This window comes from Eumetopias jubatus, unplaced genomic scaffold (assembly GCF_037043125.1).
Source record: "Eumetopias jubatus isolate StellerSeaLion01/CBP00866 unplaced genomic scaffold, mEumJub1_p1.0 scaffold_4, whole genome shotgun sequence".
NCBI lineage: Eukaryota > Metazoa > Chordata > Mammalia > Carnivora > Otariidae > Eumetopias > Eumetopias jubatus.
In genome coordinates, this window is record NW_028274810.1 from 98,420,686 (window position 1) to 98,437,370 (window position 16,685).

Here is a 16,685-nt window from a genome sequence, read left to right on the forward strand (position 1 = left end):
AGTACAGGGGGTTTCAATATACTATTCCGTCCATTCTTCTTTATGTTTGAAATTCTCTATAATGAAAGTTTTAAAAAAAATTCCATGTTATACTAATAAATCCTAATAGTTCCACTAAATTCTACAGCAAAAGATAAAATATTAAAAAAGAAAATTAGTCTGAGTATGTTATTGCCCTAAAATACTGAATTTTTAAAGTCTACATGACTTTTTTTTAAAGGTTTTATTTATTGATTTGAGAGAGACACAACAAGAGCATGAGCAGGGGGGAGGAGGCAGAGGGAGAGGAAGAAGCAGGCGATCCCAGAACCCTGGGATCATGGTCCGAGCCAAAGGCAGACGCTTAACCAACTGAGCCACCCAGGCGCCCCTCTACGTGACATTTTGAAAGATGCATTAAACATACAAGATTAATCACGCTTCCTGGAATTGCTCAAAGAAGCAATTAAGGATGAAGAAGAAAAGATAGTCAAGACTCATTCACCATAGAGAAAAATCAGATTGAATAAATTGTGGCATAATAAAAGAGTATTCCTCTATTTAAAAAGATATCGTAAAAACGTATTAGCAGTACAAAAATTGCTTTCAAGTTGAGGAGAAAACATGTGAAAATAGCCTATGTAGCAGAATCTCGCTTCTGTTATTTCAAAAAAGCAGCAGGAATGTAAGCATGGAAAAGGATATTCAGTAAGGTTCACAGTTATCTTTTAATGGGTGGGGTTATGGGTTTTTCTCTAGCTTCTTTTTGTAAACGGTTTAAGAATTCTCTATCAGAACCATGGCTTGTTTTTGTTATTTCAAAAATCAGAGAAACATTATGAGGAACTGACTAAATGATAAAAAAGGAAACTTGGTTTTACTCCAGCAGCACTAGCCTTACTAAACACACACACACACTCTTAGCATCCCATACGTGAACCAGAACTACAATCAAGAGCACTTCAGAGGAAGCTGCTTGGGCAGGAAACAATCATCTGAAAAATAAGTTCTCTAAGAAGAGAAGGCAGGTCTCCTGTCCCAGCCCGTTATGAGCACACACTGCAGTGGCTTTCACTCTGGGTCTCTAGCTGTAAAAGCAAATAGTTTAATGGCAAACATGCCCTATCTAGGTTAAGGTGCCACAGATCTATGAACGCAGAGAGACACATCAGACCCTGTTTTGGGGTCATGGTGAGAAAAGGGCTTGTTAAACAGTCCCTTTCAGAGAGGGAAATTACCTCTTACTCATTCACTCCCTGGGAGAGACAGTCGAAGAGCATCTCTCCTCAGAATCCTAACGCTTCTGTCTGAAGTGCCCAGCTCACTCACTGCTCTTGTTATCCCAGGCAGCAACTAAGAATCTCACCTCATAGTCTTTCCTTGGAAGGATCTCCTCCTCCTCCTCCTGTGTTTCTCCAAGGATGGTCTAGAAAAATAGATCCACAAAATGGTTAAAAGGTTAAATACTTAAATGGTTAAAAGTAGAAAGAGAGTATCTATTGAAATTTGTTGCTAATTTCCAAATCATCTGGAACTATTATCAAATGGGAACAAGATCTCAAAAAAAAAAATTGGGGGGATGGGGGTGATGTCGGTGGCTATCTATAGTCACACAGCTGAGCTCTTCGTTTCTACTGATACGTTCTCCAAATAACCACTCTTGTCTTCAGGACACCTCAAAGATCTCCCATGCCAGATAAAGGAGAAAAAAAATTCAGGTTCCATCGGACAATGTACTGAATCTGAAAACAGAAGGGAGGGACCTGTCAACTCTGGGACACAGCAACTCAAGTTTTCCCAGGGTCCTTTGCAGAGGGAAGCTGGATTATCAATGACCCAGAAAAGGTGAGGGATACAGTGAGAAAGGGCTGGAGAAACTAAACTAGCTGCTTTGATAAGCACAAGGTCCAGTGAAGGGGCTCACTCTGAAAACGCTCGTTTCATTCAAAACTCCTTTCACATGGAAATATAAGAAAACATGGACGGGATTAACTGCAGCGGGCCTGGATTCTCCCTCAGATCCCAGGGAGGGGTTATGAAAAAAGACCCCAGACTTGGGCACGGGAAGCGCGGCAGATGCTTGGAGAGCCTAGGATGCGGTGCCCGGGCCCCACCCGCTGCCACCTGAGGCCCCAGCTCGGCCTGGCCCCACCCCCGGCAACGCCTCTCGCCGTCCCTTGGCAACTGCCCTCTCCCCAGCTGGGCTCCTGCCGCTCCTTACCAACTCCTCCGGGGTGCGGGTCTCACGCTCACCGCAGCAGCAGCACCACCTGCAGCAGCAGCACAGGGACCCCCTACACCCCGCCATCTCCCTCCTTTACTGCCACTCTGGAACCCTCCGCCAACCCCCTCCCACCCAGAATCCGCGCCTCACGTGACTGGCCCCGACAGCGTCACGTGGTCCTCTCGAACTAGGGACGGAGACAGGGAGTGGCTGCAGACGGGTGGGGCGAGGGCCCGCGTCACATGACGGTGGAGGGACCACTTCCAACGAGACCTCTGGGCGCGGCCATGTTGGGGACGGAGCTTCCGGTCGCCCGCCCGGATGGTTTCCGCCCTCTCGTCCCGCCTCCCTCAGCAACCTGACACCTGCGCCGCGCCCCGCCCCCGCGCGCCCCGCCTCCCGCACGCGCCCACGCACTGGTCAAGCAGCTGCTGCGGGCCCGCGCGCTGTGAGTCACCCGCGACGGCAGGGTGAGTGGAGGCGGGGTGTGGGGTCGCCAGGGAGGGATATCCGGGAAGTGGAGACCACCCACCCGGGGGCGGAGAGCGAGGGAGGGCGGCCCGCCCCTCGAGGTGGTTGGGTTTCTGCCCCTCCGCGCGAGCCCTCCGGGGGGGCCGGTGCAACCTCCGGTGGCTGCGACCCCCAGGGACCTCCGGCCCTGAAGGGAAAACTCACTTTCAGCCCCCGGCCTGGACGGAGGGGACACCGGGGCAGGAGGCGGCCCTGAGGCGGGGGTGGAGACCCAGCCCCTTGGGACCGGGTCTGGGCCCGCGTCCCCGCCCCCACCTTGACCCAGTGACCCGGTGACTCGATTCGTGGTCTTTGAGCCGGCTGTCGAGCCGGGTGCCGGAGGGGTCTTTCCGGCTCCGGCCTTTTAGACCTGCCTCCCAGCTGTAGCACCTGTAGGCGGCTGGCGCAGTCTCCGGCGCCAGTGCAGCGGGCTGCGCCCAGGTGGGCGGGTGGGTTGCGTTTTCGTGCCACGGTGCTTGGCACAGATTAAGCAAGCGGTCAGGAGATGGCAGAGGGTTAGTTTGAGAGCACGGTGGCAGCGCTTGACCCGTTGGCGCTCACTGAGTGCTGGTTGTGAGGACTGCGCCGGGCATGGGGGATGCCACAGGCAGGATACTGGGCCCTGGTCTCAGGGAACTGGGGGGTTGGAGAGGAGCCAGAACTGTGAATCCACAATTACAACCCAATGTGAGAGTCCATCTTGAGATGGGTAAGAAGGGATGCGAGAAAGGAGGTTGAAGAAAGGCACGTATTTGGCACTTACTAGGAATGCAGTTAAGTCTTTTTTAAGTAAAACGGAAGAGCAGGTAGTTCTGCTTCCTCCCCTTCCCTCGGTTTTGTTCCAGCAATCAATGAGCCACTCTCTTGAATTCGGGAGAAGGGTGAGCCAGGCTGGTCTTGCTATCCTTCCTCTCCTTACTCCTGATGGCCATCCCTGCTGAGGAGCTGGAGTTTTAGGTCAGGCTCAAAATGGGCATCCCAAGGAAGAAAAATCGTTGGTACAAGTGTTTTTTGTTGTTGTTGTTGTTGTTTTTTACTTTGGCCTTGACTCCTTGACTTTGCACCTACGAGCTTGTGTTGTGTGCGTTTCAGGGGAGAGGAGTAGTGGAGTTCATCAATTTCTCAAGAGTCTAGGACCCCAAAATAGTTAACCCCGGTTTAGCTGTGGCTGTTCCCTGAAAGGAATGAACTTGGCCTGGTTGTTCCTCTGATGCCCCATGTCACCACACATTGGATTTTCACTACTAAAAATGGGTGTTTGCACATTGCTGTGTAAGAGTTGTGTTCTGTCTTGTTTTTAAGTATTTGTCTTGTTTTCTCCACCGAACTGGCCAGTGACGCCGTGCCCTCTGCTGGCCTGCCTGTGGTTGCCATGGCTCAGGGCTTCGTATGTGGTGGCTGTGCAGTCACTATAATTAACTAACTGGCTTGGGTGCTGGGTGTAAGGAGAACAGCCTGGAATGCAGGCACAGATGGGACAGCTTTTGTTCCGAGTAGGACACAAATTCATGCCCTTAATTGAATTTGGGTCCGGTTACTTGTGGAATCCAGCCAATGTCAAGTTCTAACCCATGACAGGGTCTTTTTGGAGTAGCACGAACTCAGGAGAAACCTGGCTGCTCTGTCATGCCCACACTCTTTCCATCCTGCATGCAGACAGACTGTTTCAAGTAACAGGAGATGTTCCAGGCAGGGCCAGGCTGAGCTCTGCCTTCTTTGGAGAGTAATCCAGTGACCCTGAACGTCTGTTGGTCTCCTATCCACCAACCCCTGCAGTCTCCAATCAACATCCCCCTCCTTCAATCCGGCTTCTGCAACTAGAGCCTCAGCCCTCCCTCTTGCCTGGAAGCCTTGCCCCCGCCCCCTTGCGCAGGGCCCCAGCTAGTCTAGCTCTGGGCTCTTGCCTTGTCACAGCTTCCTCTGCCCAGAGGAACACACTCGCTGGGAAAGTTTCCTCTTATTTCTTCCCCACCCACTCTGGGTCCCAGCTAGCAGAGATGGACCATCCAACACCCAAGGTTCTCCCAGCCAGACCCCGTGGCCCCTCCCTAGGAATGTGGGCTTTGGAGACCGGCAGGGTGAGGTTCTCAGTGCCACCCTCCATCAGGTAGCTGTCACCGAGGATCCCTGGGCTGGAGGAGCATGTTTCTGTGCCGGGTGGGGCTGGTTTATTTGGAGCCAGGGGCTGTGGAGGGCGTAGACAGTCACAGCTGTGGTATGCGGAGTCACTGGGTGGGGGCATTGTCACCCTTACCCTCCCTGGCCTTCTTCCTGCTGGAAATGCCGCATCTCACTTGACCCTGCCACTCTGGGACTTGGCTGCCTACCCTCTGATGCTCCTGCCCGCCCCCGTGCAGCAGGAACCCGGCCATGGTGAACGAACCCAGAGGGGATGGCGGCCCCCCTCCCCGCTCAGAGGGCAGCAGCAGCGGCAGCGAGAGCTCCAAGGAGAGTTCGAGATGTTCCACGCCCGGGCTGGACCCCGAGCGCCACGACAGACTCAGGGAGAAGATGAGGCGGAGGATGGAATCTGGTGACAAGTGGTTCTCCCTGGAATTCTTCCCTCCTCGGACGGCTGAGGGAGCTGTCAATCTCATCTCAAGGTGAGCTGATGTAGTTGGGGAGTGGGGTCGGAATGAGGGGGCCCCTGGGCGGGGGGAAGGCAAAGCTGCAGCCCTGCTGCCGGGCCACACTCTGACCCGGCAGGAAAAGGCAGCCAGAGGGGATGGAAAAGAGCAGGGTAGACCACTGGAGCTGTAACTTCTCAGCTGTCAGCAGAAGTCCCTATAAGCATCTGGGATTTTTTTTTTTAAGATTTTATTTATTTGAGAGAGAGAGAGTGAGAGAGAGAGCATGAGCGGGAGGCAGGGAGAGGGACAGGGAGGCAGGGAGAGGGAGAAGCAGACTTTATGCAGGGCTCGATCCCAGGACCCCAGGATCATGACCTGAGCCAGAGGCAGACGCTTAACTGACTGAGCCACCCAGGCGCCCCACATCTGGAATTTTTAGACACATTCTTCAAGGAGTTAAAAAGGTTGATTCTCTGAGACCGCATTCTTTGGCAGAACTTGGGGCTGGTGCACGAATACAGTTTAGGAAGTCATAAAGCAGTGGCTTGGAGAACATTTCAGTGAGTTAGGAATTCAACTTAAATGCCTTTCAAAATCTAGAAATGCCAAAAGAATTAACGTTAGTGCCTTATGAATTGCGGTTCTTTTTTTTTTTTAAAGTTTATGCATTTTACCATCTGCATTTTTCATGTGTTGCTCTGAAAGTTTTGAAGTTTAAAGGCACAAGGATGTTTATTTTATTTTTTTTTGAAGATTTTATTTATTTGACAGAGAGGGAGCACAAGCAAGGGGAGCAGTTGAGGGAGAGGGAGGAGCAGGCTCCCCATTGAACAGGGAGCCCCATGCGGGGCTCGATCGCAGCACCCTGGGACCTGAGCCGAAGGCAGATGCCCAACTGACTGAGCCACCCAGGCGCCCCAGCACAAAGGTGTTTAGCCGTGATACCATGGTCAGACATGGTATGTTGTTTAGCCGTGATACCATGGTCAGACAGGCGTGTGTGCACACCTGTGGCTCTTGAGTCTCGTTCGGGAATCGTGGCTGTGTTCTAGAAGCCTGCTGGCTGGCACCACAGTGGGGGGAGGGGTGTAGCATGAAAGAAACTTGTGTCTGCTGACCCTTTCTTTCCTCTTCCTGGAGTGAGCCTCTGCTTGCCACTCTGAGAGTTCCCTGTACCTTTGTCGAAATGTCTTAACTCACCCGAGATGATACATATGCAAGCACTTTGAAAAGGCTGCAGGGCTGCCCTCTCACAAAACGGTTGCGTTGTTGATATCACTTATCTCTGCAATAATAATCATCATCGGGGTGCCTGGGGGGGCTCAGTCTGTTAAGTGTCTGACATTGGCCCAGGTCATGATCTCAGGTCACGCTCAGTGGGGAGTCTGCTTCTCCCTCTCCCTCTGCTCCTCCACCCCCCTTCATTCTCTCTCTCTCTCTCTCTTTCTCTCTCTCTCGAATAAAATCCTTAAAAAAAAAAATCATTATCATAACAGGAGCTCACATTGAGCGTTCAGTGTATGGAGCCATCTATCGTAATATTTTCATAGTGTTGTTATTATGAAGTAGGTAGTGTTCTCTGGCGTGTTTTTAAAATGAGAAAACCGAGGCTCAGACAGATTAAGTAAGTTTCCCAAGGTCACACAGCTAATAAGTAGCAGAGCCCAGATATGAATATAGATCGTCTGGTTACGGCCTGCCTGTGATGTCTCCCTACCTCCCAGAGCCCGTGGGAAGGTGGTGAGGGGCGGTGTGCTCTCAGGAGCCCCTCTTCAGAAAGCAATTTACCTACAGGTTTGATCGGATGGGGGCAGGTGGCCCCCTCTTCATAGATGTGACCTGGCACCCAGCAGGGGACCCTGGCTCAGACAAGGAGACCTCTTCCATGATGATTGCCAGCACCGCCGTGAACTACTGTGGCCTTGAGACCATCCTGCACATGACCTGCTGCTGTCAGAGCCAGGAACAGATCACAGGCTACCTGCACAAGGCCAAGCGGCTGGGACTGAAGAACATCTTGGCGTTGAGGGGAGGTGTGGAGGCAGCCCTCTACTCTCTGGGATCTTGCTTCCTCGAAGGCCTCTTCTGTCCCTGTAACGGTCCTTTATGTTTCTCCGGGCCCCGCACTAGGCACGCTCAGCGTGCCCTCCCAGCCAGTAGGGTCAGGAGGCGTGGTGGGTAGTGAGTGCTGTCGGTACCGCACAGATGGAGCCACTTCTTGACCTCTTGACCTCAGCGTAGGAGTTCAGTCAGGAATGCAGCCTTGCCTGATAACCCTCTGCTCTGGCTACTTACAGCTTCATCGATTGCTGGCCATGCCCAGCTCCGGGCCCAATCAAAGAGCGTGGTTCTGGCATTGATCCCAGGGGTGAGACAGCTCCTCATGCCTCTGGCACCTGTTGTCATCACGCCCCCGAGTGTGGGAAGGGGGACGGGATGGGTGGGATTCTGTGGCCTCGCGCTCCCCGCAAGGACTCGCTTGAGTTGAGTAGAAAATTCTCCCGGGAGGCAAGGGATCCGAGAGGGTGGGAGAGTGAGCAGTGGGGTTGGGTGAGGGTGCCTGAGCACCCCCAGATCTGGGTAGGGAAGTGGTCTCAGATGCTCCAGGCTAACCCCAGAGCAGCAGCTGTCCCCTGCTTAGCGTGGCCAGCACACTGCCCGCGGAGTCGGGGCTTGGTATGTGCTTGACAGGGTGGCTGCTGTCTTCCCGGCCGCCATTTGCCAAGTGCCACGCTGGGAGGAGCAGACACACACTTGGAGAGGAGCCCGCTGCCCCGGGTGTGGGGTAGGAAGAAGGAACACAAAGGCCGTCTGGAGTGTGGGTGAGACCCAGTGACCGTGGCCTCTGTCACCCTTGCAGACCCCGTGGGTGACCAGTGGGAAGAGGAGGAGGGAGGCTTCAGCTATGCCGCGGACTTGGTGAGGCACATCCGAAGTGAGTTCGGGGACTACTTTGACATCTGTGTGGCAGGTGAGTGGCTGGGCCTTCTCGGGGGACAGGGAAGGGAAGGCGTGACACGCCCCGAGAGGCACAGAAGGCCCGCTGGCATTCAGTTCGGGACCCGGTGACCCAGGGCGCCACGGGCCTGCGCCTGTGCCAGGGGCAGGCGGCTCAGAGACGCATCACACAATGCCCTTGCTCTCATTCTGTCATCCGCCCCTGCCAGGCTGCCGCCAGCCCTTAAGTTTTTATCCCTCTGCCTTTCTGTGCTCTTAGCTTGCTTCCCAGCCCTATTCTTCTTAAAACAAAAAAAGGATGTTTGTTAAGACTGGGGGTGGGAGGCCAGGGGATTTCAGAACCCCTGTCGGAAAATGGTACTTGACCTCATGAGGCCCTGGACCCAGAAGCAGTGAGACACTAAGGCCTCCCTCCTGTCTGGAGCCACAGAGTTCCCCCCGCATCTCTGCCTCCCACTGCACACGTGCTCCAGGCTTCCAGTATTCCTGATATGTACACTTTTGCACACACATGACCAGCCGCCTGCTCCTGAGTGACATGGCCACTTCCAATCAATAGTCCAGACGGACTGACAGGTATGAGTCAGTCCAAATTCTCAGAAGAGAGCATTGGATTGGCTCAGCTCCAGTTCCATGGGCTACAGCCAAGAGGCAAGGTTCACCTGCTCGAAATGGATGAAGTGGCCTTCCCTTTTACCCCCACTCGCTGGGATTGGGCCTCAGCTTCTTGAGCCGGGGCTTGGGTATGGTGAGGCAGCATGTGCCAGGGATGCAAGAAGTCCAGGGATTAACTTGACACACCATCTCGGCATGACAGTTTTTCTCAAAATTTTCTTGGGGAGAATCCTATCATTTTTACACTAATTTTTATATTAAAACAAACACGGCTACGCTCTGGAGTAGCATATCAAAGTGACGTGAATTTTAAAATCTAACCCATGTGGCCTCAAGGAAGTTAGTTGTTGCCGGTGGCTTTGAACTTAGTCCCAGGCCCCCACGTGCATATCCACTCTTCACAGCCAACGGGGGCATTTAGGTGAGTCTGGGAGGCCCTGATGAGTTAGGAACATAGTGAGCATTTCCCCCCGTTCAAGCATTCACTGCTTACACGGGCCACCATTTGGTCAGTAAATTGGGGAACGTGCACGCGTGCAGTAGGCATTAGGTGGTTGTGCACGGAGACTGGCTAAGCTGTGAGCTTGTAGGTGCTGAGGGCTCTGGGGTTTTGCCTGTCATAAAGTGGATGAGCAGGACGATTGGGGTTGAGAAACACGTTGGCTGTGACAGAAAACATAGTAAACGGGGCAAAATCTAAATGTAAGCAAATGCTACATGTGTTTGGTGATATTGAGGTTTTAGAGCTATAGTTTCAGCTATTAAAACCTCCTTGTTTTTGAAATTCCTGCTGGAAAAATAGCTTTGTTATTGAAAGTGAAATCGTGGTGCTCAGTCCTACCCCTTTGCCCCCTGAGACAAGAGTTTTTATATTCATTTTTGATGACTTGGGGTTTCTCAGAACAGAAGGGCCTTATCACAGCAAAGCAGCTTGGGTCTCAGCGTCCTGCCCCGGGCTTAGGCTCAGGAAGCTAGCGCTCTCCTATAGCTTCCTGAAGGCCTACAGTCGTCCTTTGCAAACACCAAACGTGGCTGCCTGCGAATTCAGTCGCTTGGGGAAGGAAGCAGTCATAGGGTTACTTACTCGAGCTAGTAAGGAGCGCACGTGACGTGTGGTCCTGCCTCCCAGGCAGTTCTGGAATCCCTCGGCCTCCCCGGCTCGAGGTCTCCAGGAGCTTGTTACTTGGTGGGGCCGCTCGTTCCCCCAGTGTTAGGCAGCTCTCTGGGACCGATCCTGGTTCTGTCGTCAGAAGCAACACAGACTAGGACTGGTAAGGAACTTGACAGTTTTCCCTGTGACAGACCTTTGGCCTTTTGGAAGTAGTTCCAGTGTTCTCTTCATTCTCCCCTTCAGGGGAAACATCCCCACTTTCTTCAGTTCTTCCCTGGGTAACATGGTTTCTAACGTCCACTCTCTTGGATCCCTGAGTAATTTCCATGTTAAGTTAAAAGTACGGGTTTGAATCCAGTGCCCAGACTCCAGCCCAGGAGCCCAGGTGCTGCCAGACCCGTGCTGAAGGCGACATTTTCTCTTTTCTGTGGCCATAGCGTGCCGGCCGGATTTGCCCGGCTGCTTGCCGTGGACCTGAGGCAGGATGGCATGGGAGCTTGGTGCCATCCCCCCAACTCTTGGGCAGGTGGCCCTAGGCCACCTCTCACCAAGGGTCATGTCCAGAGCGAGAAGCGCAGCCACTCACTGTCTTGGCCTGTCTGTGCTGCGGTATTGCAAGGGACAAGCCCAGAACCTCCGAGACAGAGAGCTCTCTGCTCCCAGCTTTCTGGTCTCTTCCTCACTCACCTTGAGCACGTGGGAGCCAGCCTACTGTCATCCCTGTCGGCAGGTTACCCCAAAGGCCACCCCGACGCAGGGAGCTTTGAGGCTGACCTGAAGTACTTGAAGGAGAAGGTATCCGCAGGAGCCGACTTCATCATCACCCAGCTTTTCTTTGAGGCTGACACATTCTTCCACTTTGTTAAGGCTTGCAGCGAGATAGGCGTTACCTGCCCCATCCTCCCCGGAATCTTTCCTATTCAGGTGAGGGTCCCAGGAGGGCCGTGGACTCCCTCCATCCGCCCCCTAGCACAGGCCAGGGCCCTGGGGTGAAATGCCAATCTCTGATGCTCAGTAGACTTCCCTTCAGGCAGATGTTCCAGTCCTTGCAACATGCCACCCCGCTTTGGTCACCTCTAATCCACCCCCCCTGCCTCCGAAACAGCAGTAGTGTCTGTTGGAGGGGCTGCCGATAAGTGTCTCTAAAAGGGATTATAACTCTCATTGTAAATCTTGGTAAAATCAATGCTTTCCAAACTTGACTGTCCTCAAAATCATTTGAAAAACTTTTTTGAAAGATAGATTTTCAGATCCCCTGTGTGGAGGTTCTGATTTAATAGGTCTGAGGTGGGGCCTGGGAACTTGGATATTACTTACTAAATTTTACAGGTGGTGCTGATGATCAGTGCAGCTTGGGAGCCACTGGCCTTGTGGCCCCCTGGGTTCTCAGTAAATACACGTAGGGGCGGAGGGCTAGCTCGGCCCGAGGGCGGGAGTGCTGTAGGCAGCTGCGGTACTGGGTGGAGGAAGCGGGACAAGGTGGGGGTGCTCCTACGATCCGGACTGGCTTTCCTGAGTCACTCGGTGTCACACTGCAGTTGGCCGGGAGGCCTGGTGGGGACGGAAAGGGCGGTAAGTATCTCAGGGGAGAGTCGGGCTGGGAGATGGCACCCCACAGCCCCTTGTGTCTCGTACAGGGCTACCACTCCCTTCGGCAGCTCGTGAAACTGTCCAAGCTGGAGGTACCGCAGCAGATCAAGGACGTGATTGAGCCAATCAAAGACAATGATGCTGCCATCCGAAACTATGGCATTGAGCAGGCCGTGAGCCTGTGCCAGGAACTTCTGACCAGTGGCTTGGTGCCAGGCCTCCACTTCTATACCCTCAACCGTGAGATGGCCACCACAGAGGTGCTGAAGCGTCTGGGCATGTGGATTGAGGACCCCAGGTGAAGCCACTGGCCCCGAATTTGGGTGTGGGAGGCACAGAGGAAAGTCAGATGGGCAGAAAAGTCAGAGAGAGGTCACAGAATGAGCATGCCCTAGCAGTGCTAGCCACCACGGCGGTACAGAGGGATGTCTGCCATGGCCAGCCGTACACTTAGGGTTCTGTCTCAGTGGGAACTCCATGCACAGTCAGATCAGAGAGGTCAGGCTGAGTGGTGTCCCCACCTCCCCTCCCCTCGCCCTTCCTGCTTCCTCTAGCCAATCCCTTACTCATTCTGTCTCCATTCTCACCCAGGCGTCCCCTGCCCTGGGCTGTCAGTGCCCACCCCAAGCGCCGGGAGGAAGATGTACGTCCCATCTTCTGGGCCTCCAGACCAAAGAGTTACATCTACCGCACGCAGGAGTGGGATGAGTTCCCCAACGGCCGCTGGTGAGCCGCTGCAGGCAACCCACTGCAAGTGTATCCTGTTTCTTGGGAGGGAGGCAGAGGGAATTTGCCTGCTTATTGGCCTGCTTTTTGGGGAGTGGGGTGGGACAGGATTCACAGGAATGTCCCCCGGGCGGGTGGGTGCAACTGTCCCTCCGTCAGGAGCCCCAGGTCAGGAGTGTGCCTTGCCCTCTGGGCACCTCCTCTGCCAGGGGCAATTCCTCCTCTCCAGCCTTCGGGGAGCTGAAAGACTACTACCTCTTCTACCTGAAGAGTAAGTCCCCAAGGGAAGAGCTGCTGAAGATGTGGGGGGAGGAGCTGACCAGTGAAGAAAGTGTCTTTGAAGTCTTTGCCCGCTACCTCTCAGGAGAGCCCAACCAGCATGGTCACAAGGTGAGTAATGCTGGGGTGGGGTCCCTGGTCATATCCCCCGCCCTGTGTCCCTGTGGGCCACACCTCGGGGCTGTGACTCACACCGCTCCCGCCCCACTCAAGCCTCCCCTCTCTTTGTCTGAATGTGGCACCTCAGCAAAAGGGAGGGTGAGTTGGGAAGTCCCTACCTGGGGCGCCTAGAAGGGCTGACAGACGCGCCGGTGGAGCCCGCGAGAGGGCGGGAGCCCAGGGTGTCTGGTGTGATCGTGGCCCCAGCCCGGCTCACCCTCTCCCCCAGGTGACTTGCCTACCTTGGAATGACGAGCCCCTGGCTGCCGAGACCAGCCTGATGAAGGAGGAGCTGCTGCGAGTGAACCGGCAGGGCATTCTCACCATCAACTCTCAGCCCAACATCAACGGGAAACCATCCTCCGACCCCGTTGTGGGCTGGGGCCCCAGTGGGGGCTATGTCTTCCAGAAGGTGCGGCAGGGACATACAGGGCTGTTCCACCTTGGCCGGCCCCCAGAGGTTCCCCAGAGATGGGGACAGAGAAGCCTCCCTCCCCGGGGTCTGTTTATGGTGAGGGGCAGAGGATCAGAGTGGACATTTTTAGGCAGACCTGGGTATGCAGGTTCCTTGACTGCTCTGAGCCTCAGCTGTCTCTTCTGTAAAATGGGGATAGATCTCATCATGTTCTGGGGCCAAAATGCTTGGCACGTGGGAAGAACATAGGAAGCATTCACTAAATGGAACTGTAATTGGTGTCCCGAGTTGACACCTTTCTCCCAGGGCAGCTCTAGTTAAAATGACATTCTAGAACTGTAGCCCGGGCACTCTGGAGTTTGAGAGACCTGGGTTTGAGTCCCAGCTCTGCTGTTTACCTTCAGCGCAGCCAGGTTGCTCAACTTCTCCGGACTTAGTGTCCTCATCTGTGAGATGGGGGTAATGGTGCTCCCCCTTCAGGCTCTGAACCCGGCCTCATCCCTGACAGGCAGTTGGCACTCGAGAAGCCCTCGGTGTCCGTGTTAGCCTCCAGTGAGTGGGGAGGCCGGGATGTGTCAGGCCTTGCTCCCGTGTCTCAGCTTACCAAACGGGGCCTCCCATCCGGCTTCTGAAGTGGCCTTCCATGGGGCCTTCCCTGGTTGGGAGAAGGGTGGCAGGTGCCCCTCAGACCTGTCCAGACCAAGAAATCCCACGTACCTGCTCCCCTCCCCCTTGCTTGCATTCGCCCGCTCTCAGGTCACGATTCGATCCACGTGGCCACACTAGCCCCAGTGTCTCAAGTCCTGCCACACGTGTCTGCTCTCACAGGCCTACTTGGAGTTCTTCACTTCCCGAGAGACGGTGGGGGCGCTTCTGCAGGTGCTGAAGAAGTATGAGCTCCGGGTTAATTACCACATCGTGGACGTCAAGGTAGGCCGGCTCCCGGGCTTTACGCTGCTCAGCAGGCCCAGGGTCCCGGGACTGAAGGCACTGTGTTTACCCCTCCCCTCGGCGAGCGCTGAGCACCTAGCCCGGGCCAGGCATGGTGGAAACGTATACCCAGAGCCAGGCCCCTGCCCTCAGCTCAGAGGGCCCCCGGTCTAGGGAGGGGCCCAGTCCATGGGTAATCACACATCTGGTTGCACATTTAACAGTAAGGTTCAGTATAGGATGCTGGGGACCTAGGAGAGGGATGTCTAATCTGAGAGGTCAGGGAAGGCTTGGAGGGGTCCTATGCGGTTGGAATCTTTGAGGACAAAGGGAAGGCTTCACAGGGAGAGGGAGAAGGTTGTGCAAAGGCTTATTGTCTGCACGGCCTTCGGGGACTGCTCAGTGGGTTCAGAGCAAGGCTAGAAGTACTGACTGGCCTGCTGGGAATTTGGTTTTCCCCTGGAGGCAAGAGGGAGCCTTTCTGCGCAGCAATGGCTTGGCTCCATGTTTTGTCATAGACAGGCCACGGTGGACAGGGGTGTGGATAATGGGATCAGAGAGACTAGAATCAGAGCCCCGGTGGCAATCTGAGTAGCAAAGAGTGGCCTGGCTGGGCAGACACGGCAACAGGTCCGCAGATCCATAGAGTGACCCTGCAGGAGTCAGCAGGAGCCACCGGATGTGGGGGCTGTGATGTGGGGGATGTGGAGCTTGGAGCACAGGGGGGAGGAAGGAAGTACCCAGCCCCTGGCCTTCAAGGAGCTGCTGGGCTAGGAGGGGCTGGTGGAGGGGTTGGAGCAAAGCCTGCTCCACCCCCCACCCCCTCCCCTGTGAGTTCCCAGGCAAGAAAAGGACTGCAGTGTCTAGGCCCGGGTCTGCTCTGACCCCTCCCTCCCACCCATCTGCCCTCAGGGTGAAAACATCACCAATGCCCCTGAGCTGCAGCCCAACGCAGTCACTTGGGGCATCTTCCCTGGGCGAGAGATCATCCAGCCTACAGTGGTCGATCCTGTCAGCTTCATGTTCTGGAAGGTGAGGGGCCCAGGAGCCCAGGAGCGGGTCTGCCCTGCGCACCCTGCAAACCGTAGGCAGGCGGTGCCATTGGGGCCACGCCCCCAGGGCTGGGGGGGGCGCGCTGCCTTCTGGGCTGTGCTCTGACTCTGACTCAGGGTGTTGATTTCTGGGCTGGGGGATGGGAGGCGACTTTGGCAGTGGGCCTTGTTCTATTTCTGGAAATGTCCTGTTGAGCAGCTTAGAAGCCCTGGGGGTGCTCAGCACGGAGCCCTGACCCAGGGGCAGCTCTGTTCACCTTGCCTGCCTGTGTGTGTGTGGGTGCAGGACGAAGCCTTCGCCCTGTGGATCGAGCAGTGGGGCAAGCTGTATGAGGAGGAGTCTCCGTCCCGCATGATCATCCAGTACATCCATGACAACTATTTCCTGGTCAACTTGGTGGACAATGAGTTCCCTCTGGACAACTGCCTGTGGCAGGTGGTGGAAGACACGTTTGAACTTCTCAGCAGGCCCACGCCGGAGCGGGGGGAAGAGGCTCTGGGATCCTGCACCGTCGTGTCCTTGCCTTGAGCCCGCTGGCGTCCTGCCTTCCTCCTCCCCAGTCCTGGTTTTCCTGGGGACCCCTCCTCTCTTTCGTTTCTCCCCAAGTCCCAGCTGCCACTCCTCATGTGGTGATGGCAGCTGGACTGGTGTGAGGCTTCCGGGCTCTGGCTGGACTGGAGCCAGCCCCGCGAGGGAGCCTGGTCTTCCTTGCTCGGCCTAGAGTCTGTGCTCTGTATGAGGAGCACCTCCCTCCGCAGAGGACCTGGTGGGTGGAACAGCATCCTCCCTGAGAAGAAGAGGGGGTGTTTGTTGCTGACTGAGCCCCTGAACCAGGGCAGTTCCTGGGACCTTGCACTTCGGACCTGCGGGGACAGCAAAGTGAACCCGGGTGGTAGGCACTTGCGGCACTGCCCAAGAGACCAGCCAAGCAGAGCCCCCTCCCCCCCCCCCCCCCCCCCCGCTCATCTCAGAGGTGGTCCTGCTTGTGGCTGGAGGGGCAGACCCTTGCCCTGTCCACCTGCTTGGCAGGCCGCACGCCAGGCCTCCGGACAGGCCTTGGCCTGAAACCCGGTAAGGCAAGCATTTCTTGCCCTTGTCTGCCTGAGAGCCAGCTGGACTTTCACTTTTCTACTGTGCTGCTTTTCCGTATTCTGGTGGTTCAAGAGGGAAAGTGCCTCGTAGAGGTTAAAGGCATCTGAGCCCTTGTACTTGGTGAAGCCCTTGGCCTGCCCTTTTTCCCGCCTGGCCATGGACGGGTATCCTGCCTATTACTGTCAAGGGCAAAGCCGAGGCTCAACTGAGCAGGACTGATTTCTTCCTGGCTTAGTTTTTTAGATGGGACCTCTTAGTGCCAGCTACCTCCTCCCGTCTGCTCGGCCTGTTCCCGAAGCGGTCTGCCTGGCACCGCTCCCCAGGAGTCAGCCCTCGAGCCCCACTGCCAGTGGCCAGTGACTGCTAGATACCTAGAAGCCATTCCCTGTCCTGGTCCCGGTCCCTGTCAGCTGGTCCTCGCTGGCTCAGCAGGAGGAGAGTGGGGGTAGGTGCCCAAAGAGCAGCCTGATGGCA

At 55.2% G+C, this 16,685-nt stretch overlaps 2 protein-coding genes across 9 annotated transcripts in view; one reads left to right on the forward strand and one right to left on the reverse strand.

Annotated features, from left to right (window-relative positions):
- CLCN6 (Cl-/H+ antiporter 6) overlaps positions 1 to 2,341 on the reverse strand; it is a 30,094-nt gene extending 27,753 nt beyond the window's left edge. For 2 of the 3 annotated variants that reach the window (XM_028108359.2, XM_028108358.2), the window contains exons 1-2: positions 2,201 to 2,340; positions 1,346 to 1,405 (exon numbers count right to left, since the gene is read on the reverse strand). In XM_028108359.2, coding sequence (XP_027964160.1) covers positions 1,346 to 1,405; positions 2,201 to 2,287 — 147 coding nt within the window. In that variant the 5' untranslated portion in view covers positions 2,288 to 2,340. Of the gene's footprint in view, positions 1 to 1,345; positions 1,406 to 2,200 lie in introns of all 3 variants that reach the window. The other variant, XR_003610185.2, reaches the window with a different exon arrangement.
- Positions 2,342 to 2,575: 234 nt separating this feature from the next.
- MTHFR (methylenetetrahydrofolate reductase) lies at positions 2,576 to 16,057 on the forward strand. 6 transcript variants are annotated; one of them, XM_028108274.2, is made up of 12 exons: positions 2,576 to 2,673; positions 5,071 to 5,316; positions 7,078 to 7,376; positions 8,144 to 8,254; positions 10,698 to 10,891; positions 11,605 to 11,855; positions 12,149 to 12,283; positions 12,493 to 12,673; positions 12,951 to 13,133; positions 13,965 to 14,066; positions 14,979 to 15,098; positions 15,405 to 16,057. In XM_028108274.2, the coding sequence occupies exons 2-12, from the start codon at positions 5,084 to 5,086 to the stop codon at positions 15,645 to 15,647; spliced, it is 2,052 nt and encodes a 683-aa protein (XP_027964075.1). In that variant the 5' UTR covers positions 2,576 to 2,673; positions 5,071 to 5,083; the 3' UTR covers positions 15,648 to 16,057. The 6 variants fall into 6 exon arrangements, with proteins under 6 accessions (XP_027964075.1, XP_027964076.1, XP_027964072.1 ...); XM_028108275.2 differs by having other exon boundaries at positions 2,610 to 2,673; positions 5,074 to 5,316; XM_028108271.2 differs by lacking the exon at positions 2,576 to 2,673 and adding an exon at positions 3,918 to 4,820.
- Positions 16,058 to 16,685: the final 628 nt, after the last annotated feature.

Coding starts and splice junctions, on each gene's coding strand:
- MTHFR (XM_028108271.2), top strand. CDS start 4,711: ATGGACCATCCAACACCCAAGGTTCTCCCAGCCAGACCCCGTGGCCCC. Junction 5,317..7,077: donor GCTGTCAATCTCATCTCAAG/GTGAGCTGATGT, acceptor ATTTACCTACAG/GTTTGATCGGATGGGGGCAG. Junction 11,856..12,148: donor ATGTGGATTGAGGACCCCAG/GTGAAGCCACTG, acceptor ATTCTCACCCAG/GCGTCCCCTGCCCTGGGCTG.